This window comes from Dromiciops gliroides, chromosome 3 (genome assembly GCF_019393635.1).
Source record: "Dromiciops gliroides isolate mDroGli1 chromosome 3, mDroGli1.pri, whole genome shotgun sequence".
Lineage (NCBI taxonomy): Eukaryota > Metazoa > Chordata > Mammalia > Microbiotheria > Microbiotheriidae > Dromiciops > Dromiciops gliroides.
Genome location: NC_057863.1, coordinates 525,407,202 through 525,423,956, shown reverse-complemented (window position 1 = coordinate 525,423,956; position 16,755 = coordinate 525,407,202). Strand labels below are relative to the sequence as shown.

At 36.0% G+C, this 16,755-nt stretch overlaps 1 protein-coding gene across 1 annotated transcript in view; it reads left to right on the top strand.

Moving 5' to 3' along the window:
- The window catches only part of LOC122748847 (caspase-13-like), a 36,450-nt gene extending 23,166 nt beyond the window's left edge, over positions 1-13,284 (top strand). The window contains exons 5-9 of the mRNA XM_043994853.1: positions 6,484-6,718; positions 8,653-8,793; positions 9,751-9,860; positions 12,130-12,233; positions 12,795-13,284. Of these exons, the coding sequence (XP_043850788.1) occupies positions 6,484-6,718; positions 8,653-8,793; positions 9,751-9,860; positions 12,130-12,228 (585 nt within the window). The 3' untranslated portion in view covers positions 12,229-12,233; positions 12,795-13,284. The remainder of the gene's footprint in view (positions 1-6,483; positions 6,719-8,652; positions 8,794-9,750; positions 9,861-12,129; positions 12,234-12,794) is intronic.
- Positions 13,285-16,755: the final 3,471 nt, after the last annotated feature.

Here is a 16,755-nt window from a genome sequence, read left to right as displayed (position 1 = left end):
TCCTTGTATAGCAGAGAACATAATGAGGCATGGTATAAGAAGACTGTAAGAATGAGGGGACAGGATAGTAAAGGCTTTCAATATGAGAGAATTTTAGTTTTGCAAGAGGTAATAAGGAACCACTGGAATTTATTGAGGGAAAATGGAGAGAGAGAGGTAGAATGGTAGGCAGAGAGGCAGAGAGATAGAGATAGAGAGAGAGAGACAGAGAGACAGACAGAGAGACAGAGAGACATGCTCAGCTCTGTACTTTATGAAGATCACTTTGATAGCTGATTGGAGAATGGACTGGAGTGGAGAGAGATTTTTGACAGGGATAATAAACAGCAGGCTATTTCAATAGTACAGACATTGAGTTGATGAATTCCTTTACCATAATGGTGATAGTTTTGGAGGAGAGAAGGTAGTGAAATTAAAATCAGCAGACCTTGGCAACAGATTAAACATACTTGTGTGAGAGACATTGAGTAGTTGAAGATAACACTTAAGTTGTGAGCTTGAGTATCTGGAATGATGATGGAACCCTTCACAATAATAGTAAATTTAGGAAGATGGGAGAATTTGGGAGGAAAGTTAATGATTTTAGTTATGGACATGTTGAGCTTAATGTATAAAAAATGTATTCAGTTTGAAATTCCAACAGGCAGTTGGAGATACAAAACTAGACAACAGCAGAGAATTCATGGCTGGATAAGTAAATTTGAGAATCATCACCATAAAAACTGTGATTGAATCCATGGGAGATGATAAGATCACCAAATGAAATATTAGAGAGGGGAAAGAAGAGGGCACAAACTAAAGACCTGGGGGTCACTCAGATTAGCAGGAATGACTTAGATGATGAACCAGGAAGAGAGGCAGGGAAGGGGGTCATCAGATAGGTACTATGAGAACCAGGAGAGAGTAGTGTCATGAAAACCTAGAGGGAAGAGAATAGGAAGAAGAGACTGATCAGTGTTGTCAGAGGCTGCAGAGAAATCTAGAAGGAAGAAAATTGAGGAAAAGGCTTTTGGTTTGGCAATTAAGAGAAAACTAGCAAGTTTGAAATCAGTCATTTCAGTCGATATCATTAGCCAGACTATAGATCATTAAGAAGAGAGTGAGAGGAAAGGGAATGGAAATAACTATTATAGATGGACTTCTCTAGAAGTTTAGCTGCAAAGTGTAGTAGAGATATAGGATAACTAATGGGGATGAATTGATCAAGTGAGGGTTTTTTTTTGGAGGATGAGGGAGACATTGGAAGTACAGAAGTAGTTAGATTAAAAATTCACTGATAGAGATGGAAGAGTTGGAATATTGCTTGCTCCATATTATACTTTCAGGTTTTCTCTTTATCACCATCATTCAATAACCTGTCCTCCTTTGAAGGTTACTAAATCCATATTTACCATCCATTCAGAATTCTGGTAATGTGACCTTTGGGACATTGCCCTCAATGACCTCAGTGCTTAGTACACAACTTTTCTCTTATCCTCCATTCCTGCCCTCATACTAGAGAACTTTATGTATGTATTTATTTTATTATTAACTTCTAGAATAAAACCAGTATATCCACAACATACTATGATAAAAGAGATGATTGCACATGAAACTTTAAATCATTTGTAATGATTGGAATGATGCCACCTGTTGGAGAGCTACTGTAGGAAAACTCCACCATGAGGTGAAGGTGTCTGAGGGCAAGCCATGTGGTCAATTCCTTGGCATCAGGAAGTGATGTTTGCTCATGGGTACTGTCTATCAAAGCTACCAGCCAATCAACTTAAGGAGCCTCCCATTTCTGGGAGAAGGACACGAAGTAGGAAGCAGATGCTGGCAGAGGGCTTCTTGGTCTTTTGGTTCCTGACCTTGCCATGGTGGGTCACATGATGGGGTCTCTTAGAAATAGTTAGATTTTTACCTTTCTCTCTGATCCTAATGCTCTTTAATAAATACTTAAACACTTAAACACTCTTGCTAAAGCTTATAATTTATTGGTGACCACTCATTAGATTTTAGATAGTAGAGCTAGAATTTTAGCTCCTTATACAATTATGTACAACTTGCTATTTTCAATATATAGTAAAGTTATCATGTAAATTTATTTTCCCCTTTTTTCTTCCCTCTCCCTCCCCCATCCTAGAGATGGCTGCCATTAGATACAAATAGGTTTATGTGTAGATCTGTACACACATTTACATATATATATACATACACACATATATTGTAACGATTGAAATGACGCCACCTGCTGGAGACTTACTGTAGAAGAGTTCTGCCCATGAAGCAAAAGTCTTTGAGGGCAAGACCAGGCTTCAGGAAGTGACGCGGACTAGTGGGAGGAGGAAGGAAGAGACTGGCGCTCGGTCTCACTCTCTTTCCTCTGGACTCTGGCGGAGAAGGGAGCTAGAAATGTGCTCTCCCTTTAATAGATAGGAATCTAGGCCTTTTTCTCTCTCTTTACCAAATTCTTATTCTTCTTAATAAATGCTTAAAAGTCTAACTCTTGCTAAAGCTTATAATTTATTGGCGACCACTCATTAGATATTTTAGACAGTTTAGCTAGAATTTTAGCCTTAACAATATACTTATATATATAATATATATGTGTAATTATTTTATATATACTTCTATTTATTGATTCTGTGGATACAAAGCTTTTCTCTTCATATATATTATTTTTAATTTTGTATTTAAAATAGGCGAAATGACTTAGTCGATCAAGTTGTTCTTAAAATAATATTATTATTATTGTATACAGAATCTTGATTCTGCTCGTTTTGCTCTTCTCCATTTCCTGAAAGTCTTTCTATGCCTTTCTAAGATCATTGAGCTCATCATTTCTTATAGCACAGTCGTATTCCATCACAACCATACACCACAACTTGTTCAGCCATTGCCCAGTTGATGGATATCCCTCCAATTGCCAGTTATTTGCTACCACAGAGAGCTAATATAAACATCCCATTCACATTCGAAGTTATAATTACTGTTTGTGAATTTCTCTCCAAATAGTTTGTATTCATTATTTTCTTTCTCAGCCTCTTTTTCCCCCTTATCTCTGTTACTTTATCCTGTTACCTATCCCTGTTATTCCGTTAGTCTCACCCTTACTCCCTATTTCACCCACCCCTCCAAGAGTCTTGACCTCATCCTATCCCCCTACTCTCCATAATCCCAATCTACACACCCTTCTATAAGTCCCTCTACCACTTTATCCCCCAGTTTTCTCATCTCTCTGCATGTTCAGAAGACTTCTACTTCTCTTCAGATGTTGTTTCCTCTTCAACAGAGAGAGTAAGATTCCATTACCAGCCTTCTACCCTTATCTGCTTCCTCTGTAGTTTTTCCTTTCATACCCACTTTATAAGATAATTAATTGCTCCCTTTTACTACTTCCTACCCAACTTTGTTTTTTAAAATCACCCCATCATATACAACTCAACCCTAAGCTTTCTTTCAAGCTGCCTTAGTAATGATGGCAATCTTAAGAAACCTTTGCATATATGTAATAAGTAAAAAGTTTGACCTTAATGAGTGCCTTATAATTAGTCTTTAATGTTTTCTTTATATTTCTTCTATTTTATATAGAATTTTTCATTGAGTTCTGGTCTTCTTGTCACAAATACCTGAAAGTCTTTCAGTTCATCAAATATACATTGGTTTTGTTTGTTTGTTTGTTTGCTTTTGTTTTTGTTTTTTCCATTGAGGATTATACACAACTTTGCTTGGTAAGTTATTCTTAGACAAAACCCCAGCTCTTTTTCTCTTTAAAATATAATGTTCCAAGATGTGTGTGATTTAGAATAGAAGCTGCTAGGTCTTGTGAAATCCAGATTGTATTTCTTCAGTATTTTTTTTCTTGTTGCTTACCATTGTTTCTGCCTAATGTAGGAGCTTTGAAACTTGGCTATGAAATTCCTATAAGTTTTTCTGCTGGGATATTTTTCAGGTGGTGAATGACAGTTTTCTTTTTCTATTTCTACTTTACCTTTCTATTCTAAAACCTATGGGCAATTTTGCTTAATTTCTTGTAAAAATATCTCCAAATTTTTTTTTGGTCACAACTTTCAGGTAGTCTGGCAATTTTTATATTGTCTTTCCTTGATCTATTCTCAAGATCAATTTTTTTCTAATGAGATGTTTCAGATTATTTTCTACTTTTTCTAGTTATATTGTTTCTTGGTGTGTTATAATATGATTCTTCTTGCCCAGTTTTGATTTGCAAGGAGTTTTTTCTTCATTTAGATTTTGTATCCCTTTTCACAATTGGTTAACTTTCTTTTCATAATTTTATTGGATTTTATTTTCCCCCTAATTTTTCCTTAGTCTCAAAATCACAAAATCATGCTGACTGAGTTTACTACAAATTCATATTATATAACTTGAAATAGACCCTCACTGCTATAGGCAATCCTTTTACACCTCTCTAATTAACTCACTCTTCTACTTATCACAGCATCTTTTCTATATCTTTTTAATCCTCTTCAGACCTCCCATGGTTCATCCTTCTCTAACTCTCTTAGTTGAAAACCTTGCCTAAAATGTTACTGAAAAAATTTAGGTCATTCAACAAGAGCTCACTCACCTCCTTTCCTTCTCAACTCATATTACCAAGATGCCTGCTGCTTTTGTTTAATCCTCCTTCGGCACTTTCCTACATTATTTGGTGACCCTTCTTGACAAGGTTAACCCTTCTGTGTGCACAAGGGATACCATTCTATTCAATTTTCTCTAGCATATTTTCCCCTCTATCATGTTCACTTTCTTGCTTCTCTTTGATTTCTCCCTGTCTACTGGTTACTTCCCTAATGCATAAAAAGATGCCATGTCAATGATGCTAATCATTTTACTTGGCCCCTACTAATTTATACACAATTGTGCATTTGTCTGATTTTGAAAGGTGGGTAGATTCAAAGATGACATTGTCATAAAGAAAAAGGGCAGGGTTAATCATATTTTATGTCTTTCATAAAACTTTACATTTTGCAATTCTACATTCCAGCTTCAAAGTCAGTTTCAATAGTATATCTACTGGGAAGTAGAAATACAAAATTAAATAAGTTTAATTGATTACTTCTGAATTTATTATTGAGGAAAAGGAAAAGATGACAGATAAAGAAAAATCCTCAAGCTGAAAATGTTTCTTTTTCCTTTTAATGGCTCTCTCCTTTGTCATTGTTTTATTCGACCTTTTAGCTAGATGACACTGTGGAAAGAACACTGGACTTGAAATCAGGCAAACCTGAGTTCAAATCAGCTTTAAAAACTTACTAGCTCTGTGGCTGTGGGCAAGTTACTTAACCTCTGTTTACCTTTATTTACTCCTTTGTAAAAATGGTAATAATAATAATAATAATAATAATAATAATAACCACCTTTGTCCCACATTTGTTGTGAAGATAAAATGAAAGTATCTTCGTGAAGTGTTTCACAAATCTTAAAGTTCTATGTGATTGCTAGCTCTTTATTGCTATTTTTATTATGTAAAGAATTCATTGTTATTTGAGGTTTTTATGCCTGGGGCTCCACAAACTGCATGGTGCTCCACCCACTGGTTGTAGCCATGGCCATGGCACTGGCACCTCATATCATCACTATTTGCTGATGCCTACATGGGCCTGGCAAAATTATAATGATTGGAAACCTAGTGAGGGCAGTCATGTGACTGTCAGAGAGGCCATCCCATTGGCTGGGGCTGTTTGGGGTTTTTCTGGGATTGGGGGAGGAGAATTGGGCATTGTAGCTGGAGGCTGGAAGGTGACAGGAGTTCTACTGCATATTCTCAGCTGATTCCTGGGCGGTGGTATTTTTTCAGACTGTATAATTTCCCTTTCCCCAGTTTATTTCCTTTCCCTTGATCCTACTGATCCTGTTTGTGCTTTTTTTTTTTTTTAAAGTTAATTCTTGTTAAAATAAATCCTGTTCTGTTTTGAGGGAGGCTGCCGGTCTCCTTCCTTGGCCCAATATTGTGGCGAGCCACTCAGCTAACACTCCCCAATTAAAAATTGGTCCCCACAATTAGTTTCATCATCATTAACTATATTTATATTATAGTTTCTTCATTAGAACATAAGATCATAGATTTAGTGTTGGAGAGAACCTTAGACATCATTTGGTCAGGAATTAATTTTATAGAAGAAAAAAATAGAAGTCAGAAACTGCGTCATTTTCCTCTTTATATACTCATTGTATAACATAATTCCTTATACATATTAAGTATGTGCATATATATGTATGTATGAATATTTTATATAAAGAGAATGTGTGTTATACATGTACATATGCATGTGTATATAAATACACATATATACACACATATGTTTAATTAAAGAAAAGAGGAAATGAAAATATGTGAGATCCAGTAAAAATCTATGATAATGCATTTTGTACAACAAGGCTTAATTGTTTTGAAGGCCATGATTGTATTACCTAATGTTAATAGGTTACTACTGAAGTAGACTTTATGTTCCAAGTGAGTGACTTGTTCATTTTTCCTAGGAAATGGAGTCAGCCCTGAAGGAGTTTGCTGCCCGCCCAGAGCACAAATCATCTGATAGCACTTTTGTTGTGTTCATGTCTCATGGTATTCTGGATGGAATTTGTGGGAAAAATCATCACAGTAAGAACCCAGATGTGCTTGCTTATGACACCATATTCAGAACTTTAAACACAAAGAATTGTTTGAATCTGAAAGACAAACCCAAGGTCATTATAATTCAGGCTTGCCGTGGGGGTGAGTACTATGTTTGATTACTCTGATTAACATCCAGATAGTTTCCTGATATTGAAAGAAAATAGTGTTAGTTTCTTTCCCTATTGAGGGTGATAGCTGGAAAGTGCCAATCTTGGGTTTAATCCCTAGTAAAATAGAAATTAATAATATACAATTTTCTATATAGAATTCATTAGAAATTTACCTTAGGGCAGTTAGGTGGCACAGTGGATAAAGCACTGGTCCTGGATTCAGGAGGACCTGAGTTCAAATCTGGCCTCAGGCACTTGACACTAGCTGTGTGACCCTGGGCAAGTCACTTAACCCTCATTGTCCTGCAAAAAAAAGAAAAAGAAAAAGAAAGAAAGAAAGAAAGAAAGAAAGAAAGAAAGAAAGAAAGAAAGAAAGAAAGAAAGAAAGAAAGAAAGAAAGAAAGAAAGAAAGAAAGAAAGAAAGAAAGAAATTTACCTTAATGGACAACCATTATGGGCTGTTGGTAGGTTATTTTTTTTCCCCTCTGGGGACACATGTTAGAAGAGAGCATTTTAAAGCTTGATGTTGAGGGGGCACATGAAAAACCAAAACTTTCCTAAAAATAAGAGATGTACAAAAATGGAAAGGGGGCAGAGGGAGTGACTTCCTTCTTCCTGGGAGTACTAAGGTCGAGGTTACATTGCCACTTATTGGTGATTTAGAAGGTATTTTTGGTCACATATTGATCAGACTAGAGAAGCACTCTGAAATTCTGTGCCTCAGGATCTATCTCCTATCAAAAGGTTGTCTTCCTCCTCTTTAGGTACTGAATAACTTCCAGTTCTAAAAGTCTAACACTCAAAATTGATACAGTTTACCCTGTGGAATGATTCTTTAAATAAGAGTAATGTGATCCATTCAAAAGAGTAGCATTTTTTGGAGAAGGGACCTGAATCCAAATATTGTTTCCCACTTACTGTGGAATAGGCCCTTAATTTCTCTGTGGCCTCAGTTTCATTATTTTTAAAATCAGAGGGTTAAGTTAAATGACCTATAATATCTCTTCCAACTTAAGAGCTATAAATTTATTAGACAATGGTGGAAGAAAATAGTCCTGGTTGTGGTACATGAAAGATGACCTTATGGAGAAAACAAAGGTTCAATCTTCCAAGTATATAAATTTATTAAGCAATTTATGGTAATTATCAAACAAATCAGGACCAGGCACATTACTCTCAGCTTAGAGCTAGACCGTGATTATAGAGGGAGACAGACTTTTATATATTAGAAACAATTATGTAAATAAGGCCAATTAATTAAAAGGAGATAATACAACATTAGGTAATCTGATTTCTAAGTGAATGGAAGATTGGGGGCTTTTTAAGTTGGGAGAGTGAGAGTGAACATGTGCAATTCCCTGAATTCAGAAAAAGAGGAGTCCTGCTATCCTCATATGTCTGGCAACAATCAAAGGAATATGGAAACAATAACTGATTGATTAGTATGGGGCTAGTTTTCAGACAAGACATCTGGGTTTCTTGAGATATACAATCATGAGAAAACTCCTTGCATCAATATTTGGGTCTAATCAGATTCCTAGGTCCTTAGTTAAGGGTCCCTAAATAGCAGGTAGGTGTATTCCAGCTTTCTAGTCATGCAAGGATAGGTTAAAAAAATGCAATAAAATTTTCTCCCAATTCCTACAATTGAATCAAGTTTTCTCACAAGATAGAAGTTGGACTAGAACCATAATTGAATGGAAAGGGAACTGAACTAGGTCCAGAATTGAGTCACAAAGTTGGGAGTCAGTTTAATTCACTCAATTCCCACAATTAACCTCTTGATGTCCTAATCCCCTCATTTTCCTCAATTTCCTCGTGGGTCTTATGTTTGGGGGGATAATAATAAAAAAAGAAAAACACACCCGCAGCACTGTGAAAAAGGGAGAGATGGTACAAACAATGAATTTTCTTTTTACTCAGTGAACCGTGGTCATGTGTGGGTGAGTGATTCCCCAGAAATTGCTGAAGACAGCCCAAGTTACCTTCAAGTCTTGGAGGAAGACTCTGTCCAGAAGACCCATTTAGAAAAGGACTTCATTACATTCTGCTCCTCAACTCCACGTAAGTTATTGATCCTCGAATGTCATTGCACACCAGATCCAACCTACTTGTGGCAGAATGGAAAACCTTAGGATTTTTACGGAATGAAAAAATAACCACCTGAAATAGATCTAGTTTCCATAGATCTTTTCTGCTGGTCCCATATTTTTCTGCCATATTACACATATCTGAGTACCAAATGATCCAGATATCATTCTTGCATGCCCTCTTTTTAAAGTGATATATCAGTCATTTGATAAATAGTGAAGGAGATATATATATATATATATATATATATATATATATATATATATATATATACACACAAACATGTATCTATATGTCTACACATGCATATTTGCATTTCATAGCCACGATGCACATATGTGCATGCATACATATATACACGCTTACACAGTACACGTATTTATGTTTGTACTGTTGCCTACAGAGTTTACAACCTAACTGTGGATAGGAGATCCGTTTTTGAAATTATATTAGATGGGGCAGCTTGGAGGCAGCTAGTGGATTCAGGAGTACCTCATTTCAAATCTGGCCTCAGGAGCTTTGAGATATGGTTGGTGCTTTTCTTCTCAAATCCAATGGAAGAAGGGAAAGGAAAAGAAGGCAATAAGCATTTATATACTCAGTACTATGTTGCAGGTACTATGCTAAGTACTTTAACTAACATTATCTCATTTAATCTTCATGACAACTAGGTGAGGTAGGTACTGTTATTATCCGCATTTTAGATTTGAAGAAATGGAGGCAGACTGAGGTGAAATAATTTCTCAAGAGTCATGAAACTAGAAAGTGTTTGAGGCCACTTTTGAATTCAAGTTTTCCTGACTTCAGGCCCACCTCTCTGTCCACTGTGCCACCTTATCACCTCTAAAAATCTCTGAGTTGTGTCTCCCAATATCACTTTGCCTAGGTGAGGCCCATGGCCCTGAATGTTAAAATCTCTTTTCTTTTTAGATAATGTTTCTTGGAGAGACATTGAAAATGGCTCTGTCTTCATTACAGAGCTCATCCATTGTTTCCAACAATATTCTTGGTGTTGCCACATAGAAGGAATCTTCCGAAAGGTAAGACCCCTCTCATTGGCCTCTTTCATTCATTTGCTCACCTATTTGAAAATATTTACTTACAATCTATCTATCTACTTTATTAGGGAAAGGAACATAAAAACCTATTGTCATGGAATTTAAAGTCCCAATCAAGGATATTAGGGGGATGAACATATATTTATAAACCAGTAAGACAGCAATGTGGGACAGAGTGTAAACTTGTACAAGATTGTCTGATACAGATTATCAAGTGTGTAATACAAGAAAAATATCACTTTGAGATATGGTTAGTGAGGGAAAGCTTCATGAAGGAACAGTAGGTAGATTGGCTAAGTAAGGGAGATAGGACATTCCAAGGAGAAGGAAGAATAGCACAAGGAGACAAATGGTCCCTCTCCCTGCTTTCAACATTTCTGCTAGTTGGAATATTTCCTTTCCTTCAAAGCACAGCTCACAAAACAAGTTGTCCATGAACCCTTCCTCTTCCCCTGAAATTGACAATGATCTCTTCCTCCTCAATATTTCTTACATTTTTATCTTGCTCTTTCCTTTTGCTGATCACATTATAAATTTTATTCTTTTACCAATTTATGCATTATTTTTCTCCTATTAGATTGGAAACTTCTTGATGGAAGGAACTATTTGCTTTAAAAAAAAAGCATCTTTAGTGGATAGAGCACTGGCTCTGGAGTCAGGAGGACCTGAGTTCAAATCCGGCCTCAGACACTTAACACTTACTGGCTGTGTGACCCTGGGCAAGTCACTTAACCTCAATTGCCTCACAAAAAAAGCATCTTTATATCCACAGAGCATATCAAATAGCTCCATTCATGTATTAACTGTCTGATAAATATTTGTTGGATAGGGTAGGAATAAGCATCACATTTGTGAAAGTTAAGAGGACTGAGGTCATTGTTAGGAGTTATATAAACTGGGGAATAGGGAGAGAACAATGCAGAAGTAATGAAAAAGGAGAATCTTTAGAGAACTTATTGCAGTACCAACATATGATCATCACACTGAATCGTAGACATTGTTGCTTATTCTCCACATATGACTTTTTTTGATTCTGAGATTCTTTCCCTATGTGAGCTGAGCTATTCTAAATTTATCAGTGGATGCTTATCTGTTTTTCATTTACCCAGATTGTTTTTTTTCCATATAGCAAGGTTCTAAAAATGCCTCTTGCCAGAGCAATACATATTTTGCCCCCTCTTCCTATTTCTATTAGAATTCTTTAATATTTATAGATAAGAATATGAGTCCCTTAGAGTTTACTTGCTTTCAGCTACATTACACAGCTGGTTAGTGACAACTTAAATTAACCAATACCAAAGTTGTTGACATCCAGAGTAAACAATCATTTATTGGTACTGTACCAGGAGCTATGTAGATAGACTAAGGCCCTCTCATAAAAAGAAGGGAAGGGAAGGAAGAAAGAAAGAAAGGAACAAAGAAAATGTATTTATATACTTTATATTTATAAAATGATAATTAGATAATAGTAGACCAGAATACATTTAATATTTGTAACTATATATCTATATCTTAATCTCAATCTCTATCTATATACACATCTCTATCTCTATCTCTTTCTCTATCTCTATCTATCTCTATCTATATCTAATTTTATGGGGAAATAAAATAGTTCAAGATCTCACATCAAGGAGATATGGGTAAAACTCTAGAAGTAAAGTCATTAAGGTATATATGTATTGAAAAGAATTATGGTTTCAGTTAATTCTGGTAAATAAATTCCCAAGGTTAGGATTTTCAGGGACAGACTCTGATTAGATATTTGGTATCACCATTTGAGAACAATTCAGAATCTCATTGGTCAGGACCTGAGAAGGAGGGTAGGAAGAGTGAGAGGACTTGAGAATAAGATTCTTTGGTGAAAAAAATATTCAAAAGGTCACTACCTTAGAAGTCAAGGTCATGGGCATGTATCAGAATATCTAGGAATTGGTTTCTCTGAAGTTAGGTCATTGTAAGGAATAATAGTCTTGTGTTTGAGGGCAGTATCTGAGTGATTCAGGTCCTAAAATATCATTGGTGGTTAGGTTTAGGGCTTAGATTATCAGGAGAGGGGCTGAAGAACTGTAAAGTAAAGACATTGTACTAAGGAAATGATGCCTAATAGGGAGGTAGGATATTATGCTAAGGACCCATGTGATCATATAAATATCTATAAGCTCAGCTGTTCCATCTTATTTTATGCTACAACTTTCTCCTCTCTTTTTTCTCTGATAAGATGACTACCTTGAAATATTTTTTTTTCCTTTAGGTTCAGAATGCATTTGAAACTCCCAAAGTTAAGGCCCAAATGCCCACCATTGAAAGACTATCCATGACAAGATATTTCTACCTCTTTCCAGGCAATTAAACCTAGTAAGTTACTGTAGAAGCCCTTGTAAAGTAAGAAACAAGAGAAAAGGTGAAAAGTGTGAGTCTGTGTGTATGTTGGGGGGCAAGAACACCTTCTTGTGCATCTTTCAGAGATGAGGAAAACTCAGAAAAAAATATGGCTATGCTATTGCAACCTAGCTATTATTGATTGTCTGCACTTGAGATGGTTTCTGACACACTGAATTTTTGTGAGGTTGGGGAGAGTATGGTATGACAAATAATCAGAAAATTGCTTGATTAATGATTATTATGGTAAATCAAGCTTTAGTTCTGATGCCAATTGGGGTACACTATCCCTCTGCTTAAAAAACAAACAAATAAGCAAATGAACTAATAAACAAACAAAATCAATCTAGCTCCATGTTGGTTCTAACACAAAATTGATAAAATTGAATTATAATTATTCTCTTTTTATCAAACTTGGGGTTGACTAGGAAATCATACTTTGATTAGCATGTTTTCTACTTCAGGTACTAGTCTCAAGTCACTTATCACCTCTGTTACCATCTGTACTTACATTTATTCTCTCTGTTTTTTCTTTAGGAAAATCCAAGTAGCCAGAACATTATGTATCTACTGATTTAAGTAGAATATTTCCTGATGCAACTAGGATAAGAAGGAAAGGATTCATTGGGAATATACATATATGTAATATTTATGGTAAAGGTCAGATATCCAAGATATGTAGAAAACAAATAGAAATATATAAAACAAAAATTCACTCCCATATGGATAATTGCTTAAGCTGTTCTCCAAAAAAGAATCCAAACTATTCAGAACCACATGAAAATAAAATTGCCCAAATCAATAAGATAAATGAAAACCAATGATCCTTGAGGTTTTCTCTCACACCCATAAAATCAATAAAACTTAAAAAATATGAATAATCAATATTGGAGGGATTGATGAAAGATGGGCACACTAATTCATGGGTGGTCAAGATGTGAATTAATAAATCCAGTGATTTTGGAGAGTAGTTTTGGATTATTCAAATTAAGTGAGTAAAACAGCCTTACTCTTGGATCCAGAACCTCCTGTGCTGGTTGATTGGTTATTGACTTTCATTATCAAAAAGGACCAAAATGACATCATTATATTGGAAAAGAGGTACATTGTATCTGACTGTTGCTGATCAGACCAATATGAACTTGGAAAGGTCTACCACAGGTCAGGCAAAAATAAGCCAGATGGACATTTGGAACTGAGAAGTCTCTAAATTTGTACATCTCATGTTTCTTTTGAAAGAAATAATTTTTAACTGCTACTTAATTTGTAAACTTAGAGCTGGCTATCTGAAAAATTTCTATATCTGGCTGCTATCTGACTGCTATTAATTTAAATGGGAAGAGCCAATTGGGAGGCTCCCCCTCTTCCACTGCCTCTCCCAGACTGTTAGGAAAAAAAGATTAAAATCCTCCTTTCGATTTTAGCAAATACTAGGGTTTATTGAGGTGAATAAACTTAGAAATAAGAATGGAAGAGAAGTACAATAATATGACCTGATTGCATTTTAACTTTCTCCCTGCAACCTTGAAATATCCTCCCACATCTCTCACCTGTGGGTATGCTGCCAATGCCACCTGAGCTTGCAACCTCGAGCCGTGTCTCCTTCTCCAATAGTGCCCCCATTTCTCTGTAGTGTCTTCCTGTGTTTCCTTTCTCAGTCCTTCTACTGACCACCTCTCCTCTTCACTACCTCCTGTTTTTCACTGTCAGCTGCCCCCACTAACTCACTGGAAACACCTTCTTCTTTTCTCATCAGCATCCTCTTTCCTTCTCAGCTCCCCTGCTTCACTCTTCCTCCCCTACATCTCTACCCCGCCCCAGGCTATATAACCCTTCTTTCTCTCAGAAACCTCAGGCCTTGGCTGCCCATGCACGCCAAGCTAATTTGCTGGCCATGCCCAGGGCAGGTGTCCAAGGCCAGCAGGGGCACTAAGCCCCTTTGCCAGGCATGCCAGGAGTGAGGGACCGGGCTGATAAACCTGGGTCATGCCTGAATTTTCCATGTGTATCCCTGCTGAGTGGGGTGTGTGCTGGACATAGCACATAAGGCCTGTGTGCCTGAGGTAGTTTTGGGGAAAGCAGTTGTAGTGGGGAAGGGGTGGCTCATTCAGGGTGCCTGAAGCTAATTTTAGCCACTTACACTTTTGATCTACTGCAATTATGATTTGCTCATAGAACACAGCACATTCTTTTCCTTGTATTGTTTCTTCTGACCTGCATGTGCCTTTTGTGCATTCTCTGTAAAATAGTCTTTTAGGCAAATATATGTGTTAAGCATATATAACAGTGTTAGTCATATGTACCAAGGAAATTAAGGGAAATAAATGAAGGGCTCATATATACCTATATATATCAGCTTTTTTGTGGTAACAAAAAATGGCAACAAGAAGATGTCCATTAGTTGGGGAATAGCTAAAAAAATTGGAATACATGAATGCAATGGAATATGACTGTGCTGTAAGTAAATATAATTATCAATAGAGAGAAGCATGAAAAGACATACAAACTGATATAAACTGAAGTGGAATGAGGAAAACAAAATACATAATGACCAAAATACTGTTAATGGAAAGATGCTGATGTGATGTCACAAAATTATAATGACCAAGCTTGGTCATAAAAAAAAAGAGATATAAGAAGACACTTCCCCTCTACTTTGCAGAGAGAGAGGACTATATGTTCTATGCAACAGTACAGATAATATCACACTTTTTCAATATATTATTTAGTTTTGATGAACTTTCTATTGTTTTTTTAAAAATATTTTTCTTAAAGAATTTATTTCTCTGTGAGACTGGGGGAATGTCTCTATGAAGGGGAATCAGTAAGAAATTTAGGTCACACAAAAATAAATCAATAAAATTTTATTAAAATATTTTTAGATCTTGTCTAAAAGTCTAATAAATATGAAAACAAATAGATTACTGGCCTTTTGTGTTTTTCAAGAGGGGATTACATTTCACATGGTTTAAGAGGAGAAAATTCATCTAGACCTTTGTTTGGGCAATGGTGCTTTCTGTAAAAGTCAGCTAGGTGGTGCAGTAGATAGACTGTTGTATATGGAGTCTGGAAGACCTGTGTTCAAATCTATCCTCAGACACTTATTAGTTGAGTAAACTTGAGGAAGTCACTTAATCCTGTTTGCCTTGGTTTTTTCATGTGTAAAATGAGTTGGAAAAAGAAATGGCAAACCACTCCAGTATCTTTGCTGAGAAAATCCAAAATGAAGTTACAAACAGTTGAACATGACTGAAAAATAACTGAACACATACTACCTGTACTATTTCAACTAGGAAACTAGAAAATTCTCAGAATACCATGAATATTTTTTCAAGTGATCCATGTTATTTAAATTCTTATCGATAAATGACGAAGTAGTTCTGGACAGAAGCCAGAAAATATAATTTTGTGAATTCTTAAGTCATGTATAAATTAAACCTTCGACCTAGAAAGCTGCTTAGCAGGTTCTATATTTTATTACTAACTCTAAGTGTCATCCCAGCCAGAAGGGAAATCAATGACTTTAAAAGATTTAAAAAGATTTAAGTTGCAGATTCCTTTTCTCTCAGTAAACAGGCTCTGCCCCCATGGGCTAGGCAGAATAGTTCCTTTCTAGGAACTGTCAGATAAAGGACTTTTTACTCTACTCTAAGATTGGGTTGTAGTGAACCATAGATAATTCATGGTCCTAGAGTTGTATAAGAGGTAGTGGTAGTTGTGGTAGAGTGGATAGGAAGAGGTTGGGATAAGCCATATGAATGAAGCCAGCTGAAAGTAAGAAAAATAGTCTGATTACTAGGTAAAAGAAATCATATTCATCACAATATTAATTGGCTTCAGAGTAAGTCTTTCATCTCAGCTCAGCCAATTAGTGAGGATCTAGAAAATACCTACCTGAAAGCAAAGAATAGGAACTAGAGCAATTTTATAGAGGTACAGACACTATTCTTGGAGGTTTTGGGATGGGAGACTTGTGACGAGAACATGACCGAGATGGAATACACCTTTGTCAAGAAAAAGAGATTAAAGAAGAGAAGAAATGGTATGACATTGTACATGCAGAAGACAGACCTCTGTAAAAATCCATGAACTTTGTGGTAAGATATGACAGATGATGGCCAGCTTGGTAAGAATAAAAGAGAGAGAAACAGACCTAAAATCTTAATGATTATATATTTTAGCCCATCAGACCAACTAGAAGAATTAGATAATGAGTATCTAATGTAAATCACAAAGCTGGCATGAAAACAAGATGGAACTGTAATGGGAGGATGACTATCTGACTCTCTAAGGAGGTTTCCATGAAAAGCAGAGTACCTGAATGACTTCATGACTTATGCATGCAGTACATTATGCATAAAAGATACTGTTATTTTGGATCAGAATCTGATCATTAAAGAAGTCATTGTGAAATAAGTTGACAAATGTATTAAGCACATAGTATGAGATGTATAGTGAGGTCTTGTACAGTGTAAATAAATTTAGTACTTTAAAAATA